The 7,372-nt window shown below is 40.8% G+C and overlaps 2 protein-coding genes across 2 annotated transcripts; both read left to right on the top strand.

Annotated features, from left to right (window-relative positions):
• Positions 1–330: 330 nt before the first annotated feature.
• On the top strand, positions 331–2,032 carry EAF02_011774 (uncharacterized protein; the record flags this gene model as incomplete). Its single annotated transcript, XM_038907821.1, has 2 exons — positions 331–1,214; positions 1,333–2,032. The coding sequence occupies 2 exons, from the start codon at positions 331–333 to the stop codon at positions 2,030–2,032; spliced, it is 1,584 nt and encodes a 527-aa protein (XP_038752330.1).
• A 4,129-nt stretch (positions 2,033–6,161) lies between these two features.
• Positions 6,162–6,828, top strand: EAF02_011773 (uncharacterized protein; the record flags this gene model as incomplete). The annotated part of the gene is made up of 2 exons (XM_038907820.1): positions 6,162–6,478; positions 6,555–6,828. The coding sequence occupies 2 exons, from the start codon at positions 6,162–6,164 to the stop codon at positions 6,826–6,828; spliced, it is 591 nt and encodes a 196-aa protein (XP_038752329.1).
• Between the last annotated feature and the right edge of the window lie 544 nt (positions 6,829–7,372).

Raw genomic sequence — 7,372 nt, 5'->3', positions numbered from 1 at the left:
ACACTAGCCAAATTTTACCCGGAGTTTTAACCTGCTCCTGTCAATAATCCAATTTCCTCAACATTAATCCTGACCCAACTCTATCATTCCATTTTTCTTCAATTCCCAATTGAGATTCCTTCATATCATTATCATTCACACCCACTGTCTGTTCCCCTCTCATCAGTGGCATTGATCTCCACATCTTAACTTCGGCATTCTGCTTGCACATTACTACCAAAACATTAATCGCAGGAACGAATATCTGTAAGTAGAACGTTCAGAGCTTTATCGCACATTAAACTGATGATTCCTTAGAAAAGTCAACAACATACCCACGAAACACTCACAATGAACGACCACTTTATCAAAAACAACGGAGCTACGTCTCGTACCTCATTGCCGAGTGTAGATCATGCAAGTGTCATCCAAACGAACTTAACAAGGCATAAGAATGAATTTTTCTTCGTCAACAAAAAGACTTCCAATAATGAAGAAACTTTGTCCAATGAAGAAGTTACTTCCGTTACAACCAGGGACGATATGCCAACAAATGAAGAAAGCTCGGATGAAGAAGACTCAGATGAAGACACACAATGTCAGGAATGCTATTTGGATATTCATAAAGCTCAACAATTTGTTGTATTGCACCCATGCAATTGCATTCTTCACTTAAATTGCATAAAAGATAAATTTTATGAAGATCCCAAGTGCCCTAAATGCAACACAGACACTATGAAGGCTCGTCGCATGACTATCTTTGAGGGTCGTTTTATCGACATACCACTCGAGCTTGAATACGTCAAAATGCGTATCAAGAATCGCAGAATAGATCATCAGATGCATCAGTCTTCGGCCCAAGAAGGCCATTCTAAGAACGGTACTTACTCTCGTGTGGAACTTGTCGCCCTTCGGCGATTAATCTACGAAAAGACGATGTACTGTCATTCTGTTTGCACAGGGCTGGCCCTTGACTCCATCGAGATCTGCAAGCAAATTTTCAGAAATGATCCGGATGCTAAGGGTCTCATGCGTTCTTGGATAAGACTCGAGATTCAAGCATTAAAGCAGATCACAATAGTACCTGATCACGGGCATTCATTTGAAAATACTGTAATAGCTACGCTCCAGATGGAGAATATTACCGAGGAACAGAAGAAGAGAAAATACTACGCGGAAAGCATAATTAGAAATACTTTGGATGATTATAACCGATTTGTTCTTGCATTCGGCACGTGCGTTCTTGACAAGCTTCTGTCAGACGTTGGAAGAATGGATTCGCGCTGTGAGGTATCCAGAAATGAAGCCAAACAATTCCAATACAGTGACATCTCCATCAACGAGGCTCTCTAGACCTGGTCTTAAACGATCATCAGGACCGAGTCTCGCTTATGTGAGATGGAATCCTGAGAATATTGAGAGATTCAATACTGCACAGAGTATTGGTACTGCATCTCCCATGACCGCAGCACAGCCTGTTACGCATTCAGTTGATCAGAATGTGCCACGGGTGACTACGTCTTCTTCCGTTACGCATTTGGAACATGTATCCAGATCGGTCACTCTATCTTCCACTTCTGCCTCTTTGAAGTCTTACCCGGTCCTCGGCAATCATAACACAAGACGCACCGTCATGAAATGTTTAGATCTCCAAAAGATTTCTCAAAGAACAAGACGTCGCGGTCTTTTCTCTGGGATGAGATCCTGGCGGGCACGAGCTAAATTTTCTCGTTCCCAGTTGCATTCCGTTGAACTTCATGAAGCCGACCTCCAGGCCATATTGTCTGTTTTAGAGGGATCAACTGATACCTTAGCAGTAGCTGATGATGTGGAGGATGAAAAGACTCATGGTATTGAGAATGCCTCGCCTACAGAAGTTGGTCGGCGCAAAAAGCTCTCTCGTAAATTTGCTAAAATGACTCAATCTGCGAGGACATCCATCAAGAAATTCTCCATCAGGAAATTCTCCATCAGGAAATTCCCCGTCAAGAAATCCTCCATCAAGAAATCCTCCAAGGGACTGGACTGGGAGAAAGAACAAGACATCAGATGAGAAATGAGGGTTTGTAAATTAAACATATATATTCTCATGTAAGTACCCCAATTATTGGTTTTCAAATTGTAATGTTGTTACATGTAAGCTAACTTTTCACGCTTTCCTAGGATGGCAATGCATTCAAAAAGAGCTTATGAAGTGTGAAGGGCGCGTTGTATAATTTGATGGCATAAACTTCTTTATCAGTTTCGATTCTGATATACTTCTATCACTCGATTGCAAAAGAAGTCTAATTTCGCAAAGGACTTCAAAGGAATTGAAAGGGTACAAGAGCTAGGCCCAAGACTTCACAGCCCCTCGATGTGTATAAGTTTTGTAAATCATCATCGATACTCTCGCTTCCTTTCCTGTGATCTTGGGATTAGATGAAAGGAATGAAGTGAGCGATCATGAATATTACGATCTTTATCACAAGGGCTCTGTCTTAGATATCTGATGAAGTCGTCAACTCTTGTTTGCATGTTTTTGATTATCAATAAAATGGTGCAAGAGATTCCCCGATGCCCATTGTAAAGACATGCAAGAAGAAAGAAAATTGGATATCATCAGGAAAGGCGAGCGGTAAAGGGTTTCAGCTTTCTATAGCCATTCATCGTTCAAATCACTTTAAATTGCTCTTTTCGGTGGTACAGCTTTCATCGTAAGCTGGAGAATAGTAGTTTTTGGTTCATGGGGTATAGTGTTAGTTTTGTCGGCTGGTTTGTATGTATATTTGTGTTTGTTCACTTGTGTTTCTATAGTTTAGCTACTCTAAAGATCGAATAACTTTTCTATACCATTCCGTCCAAAGATGAAGATAGAATTTGAACGTGTAAGAAATGGATCGAAAAGGCTCATACCTGAAACATAAATTTTGCAACTTGTGATGAGAGCTTCTTCAAGACAGAACGCATTACAACGTGGAACTTCAAGGTGCTTAGCCATCCTCCTACCCTTTTCCTTTTCATTCAACATAAGAAAAGTATGGTTAGTATTCTAGTCCTGCTAGAACTTTCAATTTTCTGGCTGGAGTTCACAGAGAGTAGATTCTTGATCGTCAAACCTTGCTGATGATATTTATCACGTGGAACGCAAGAAATCAACATAAAAACACATCTCCATAATTGCGCATTTCAATACATGTTTTGTAAGTTATAATCATGAGTTACCTAGACAACTACTTACCTCTCCGGTTGCGGGTTTGATGTGTACCAATCCAGCCATTTCTTTTTGATGACTTAACATTATGTGACCCAAGACTTTTCCTCGCGCTAAATTGCTTCAATTGATGAATTGTCTCAGAACAAAACAAACGAAAGGTTATGTGAACATGTAGTTCGGAGCTGTGCCTGAAAATGATCTGGTTCTGGAAAACTTTAGTTTCCATCGCCGTTTTTTCCAAGAACGAAGCTAACTAGTGCAGTGCAAACAATGACTATCTTGAAGGTAACGCAGAGCCCCCCGGTTCTTTCCTTTGTCAAAATGAATTATATCGTGAAAATCTTCACTTGTATATCTATTTACATGTACGAAAACTATGATTGAATTGGTCGCAATGTGGAATGATTGATTGTTTAACTATCTAAATATCATTTCCTTTCATCCCTCCATGATACTTTGAGCGCCAGCTGGTCAGAGCTGCATCGCGAATGACTCCGGTTTTCCGGATTGTTGGTCTGATAGCGTCAGATGATATTAGGGATAAGTTAGATACAGGGTCCAAGTCCGTTTGGGGTTCACAGTCAAGATTATACTTCCAGTCTCGGGGCCTTGGCAGTAGTCTATTCCAATATTTCCGTGAAAATACGACGATCTGACTAAGAACGGCACTAAACTCTGGTTCCCTAACATGGAATCCTTTGAATATTGTTGTTAAGACTGCCCATGTAATTAGTTAATATGATTAGTGCTACTGTCGCGGATCGACATATAATATAGATCCACAGCAGTGCTGCTCTTAAGCCTCCTCCGCATCTACAAGAGCGAAGAAAAATGGATTTTATTGAAATGTACATGGTTACCATTGGACCAGCCATATCCGTTAGGGCTCTGGCGTCGAACTTATCATATATTGTATGCCCATTTAGGCTAGCACCTTCCTTTATCAATTCCTTCAATGGTTCTAGAGTCCCAACCTTAATGATTAAAAGGCGGGAACAGTAGAGAACACCATGAGATGTCGGTAATCTAGGTCTATTGCACCAAGAAATGACATTGTCACTTTCTACAGCAGTGCCAAGGCATGGTGCTGCGGGAATTCCCATGGTGTTCCCATGGTGTTAGCGTTCCTCGCCAAAATTCTTTTGTTCGAGGGTGCTGTCGAAGAAATCCAAAAATATTTCATGTGTGATTTGGAGAAGGGACAACATTGATAGATGTTCTCTGTGATAAATATGAGACAGCGATACAGTATTCAAATTCATGTGATCTAAATCATTCGATGCGAAAGAATCAATGTGTGAATGATACAATTTTTTTAACAGTAAATTAGCATCGGGTAGGTAGCATGATCAATCTAAGGGTGTTGTTCCACACGATATTGGTGTGCTTTACTTCATTTCTGGTGATACGAGTGCCGAGAGCACGGAGAGTACCTGCCGAGGATACTTTCGGCAGTGGAATATTGTTGGATGAGATTGAGATTATTGGTCCCAATCTCGATGGATTGGAAATATCTTCTCAATAGAATATACAGAGCTATGTGCTGAGAATACCAAGCTATTCGACTAGCTAAGCGGACTTTGACCTCCTTATTGGTGCATAAGTGTCTAGGTGGGGTCTGGCAATTGAACAACTTAATCCCTACCAAAGAAGTGTATGATGACGACCATCGATAATTCTGATGGAATCCAATCATCAGCGGTTTGCGACAATGGACCTGACGCGGTATTCTCCTCAGTTGATCTTGATTTCTGAACATCATTAAGATGTCCTCAACTAGGGGTACATCTCAAGACTTAAGTGACTTCAATTAATGGGATTATCGCACTCTCAATCAGCGAAATATCCTTAATCGTCGGCTATTTGATTTTCTGAATGATTAAATATGACCAGGTTGTGGTATACATTCCAGCGAGGCTAATAAGTTTCGTTGATCTTATAGAACATGGCAAGTATTCGTATAGGGTCATTCAAAAGAAACCTGCTGTAGAAATAGTTGCTCGATCTTCCATCTTGGTGGGTGCACCAGTGGGTGTATGTATTGATTGGACATTTCCCAACTTTCGAAATTTCTAATAAATTCATTCTTCAATTGTTTAATATTGATACTTATGATTCAATTGTTCAATTGTTTTAAATCTAATGAATGATTGTAATAATTATGAAAATATCTAATTCAATATATCAAGAGATATTTACAAGTCCATTTTGGTAGTATCCCGTCAATCCGTGCATACACTGGTGATGTACTAAATCACGGCGAGTACGTACCAAACCTTTCAGAATAGGCCAAAACTAAAAAGGATCAAAAGAAACAATAGAATAGGCATATTCAGTGCAAGATTTTCTACGTATTCTCTCACTCGTATCTCTTAGTTTGTTTGTTGAGATACTTGGTTCTTCAAGTGATATACCCAACTAATCGAGTGTTAATTCCTCAGTCTCCGACTTACTACCGTAGAAAAGTATTAACTATCTCGGTCCTCACTTCATGAATTGAACTCATATTGAATTTTACAAGAGCGTAGAGATACTGGAAGGTACTTTAGGTATCCCTGGTGCGGGCATCCAAACTCATCTGAATGCGATTGCTCCCTGCCATTCGTAGGGATTCTCTAGGCAATAAATCGCGTCAAGGAAGCCTTGATTTTTCGCTCTCTTCTGCGGGCAGAGAGAAATTTCTAGCTTGATAGACCTCTGAGTAACTGGTACCAAGCCATACTTCCTTGTAAACTTCCGTTTTGATAATAACTTCGATGGTGTCTAGCATATAAAAGGCTAGATCGGCAACGTTAGGACCTGATGCTACCCAGGCGGAATCAATTCAACTAGGTATGTAAACTAAAATATTAGTAACACGCTGAAAATTTAGCTATAATTACTCAACTTCCCCTCCCAATTCTTTTACTTTCCTTTGAACAAGTTTCACGCTCACAGAAGCGTGGATTCATATTCTCTCAATTCAACGAACCATTAACGACTCGACATGGCACCGGCAGAAGTCTCCAACGAGATGGATAGAGAATGTGTGATCTGTCTATCCTCACTTGGTTCTAATCCTCATGAGAATGAAGACTGCCGAACATGCGAGATAATGGTTTGTTCGACCGCCTCAATTCCATCTTGTGGTCATCAAAACTTCCACTATTGTTGTTTGAAAAAATGGAAGGATAACAGCAACCACACATGTCCTTGCTGTAGGGGACCTTTCTTGGCTATCGAGCGCGTGCTTCGTCTTGGTGCGCGTCGCTTGACGGGCCTCTTTCCACCAAATTCGGCCACTTTCCAACAGGATCGCTCTTTGTATGTATATTTTATGGGCCGAGATATTGAACGCTCAAAAAATATACATCTATCGACTCCTATCTCATCCTATCAGTGGCGGTTTCCATAGAGTCACCCCTCAGCAGATCGCCGGTAGCGACGTCTTGCAGCGTCGAGTCCGTGATTTTACAATCCGCGAGTTTCATTTGGCATTTGTGCCTTTGCCTCTAGACATTGCCACGGGAGAGGAGATAACTTGCGAAGACATCTCCACCTTTGTTGTAAATCTTCTAAAGATATACGATCTCCGAGAGAATGTGAATGAGCTCAAAGGACAAGTGGCATTTCCTTTTTCACAAGAGGTACCGTGGAGAAACATTCTTGCATGAGTTGAGAGCGTGGATGGAAAGCGGACATGACACTTTAGATCTATGGGATCAAGACACCGGGTATACTGCGCCTACTATCGTGCCTTATAGACTCAGGCCTTTCATGTCACAACGAGGTGTTCCATTCACGCCAGTCTATCAGTCATATTTCCCCCCAGACATTTGAGGTTTCGACTCAACGACTGCAATCAGCCAGCCAACTCATCGTTCAAACACGCAAAGCTTACTGTCTTTACTCTTACATATGTTCGCTCTACAAATTCTCGCGGCGCAGCATAGCAACGCACGATATCGATTATGCAAATTAGCGATATTTATACCATCTACCAGACCGACAAACAATCATCAGTCTTATCTTTCTCTTCTAGGAAGGCTTTGATAACTCGGTAGCCGACTTGGATCATCGTTCTATCTGCATTTATATGTAGAATCTGTTTGGGATATTAGGATCATGCTTGGATCGTTGGATGTGGTTTTTCCTCTTGTGTTTTTATTTTCTTCTTTTGTTTATTTGGTCACTCTATTATTGTTTCCGGGCTTTTCT

This window comes from Botrytis sinoallii (genome assembly GCF_014898435.1).
Source record: "Botrytis sinoallii strain Bc 23 chromosome Unknown BSIN_036, whole genome shotgun sequence".
NCBI classification, from domain to species: domain Eukaryota; kingdom Fungi; phylum Ascomycota; class Leotiomycetes; order Helotiales; family Sclerotiniaceae; genus Botrytis; species Botrytis sinoallii.
The sequence above is the reverse complement of the archived record's forward strand: the minus strand, read 5'-3'. Positions and strand labels throughout refer to the sequence as shown.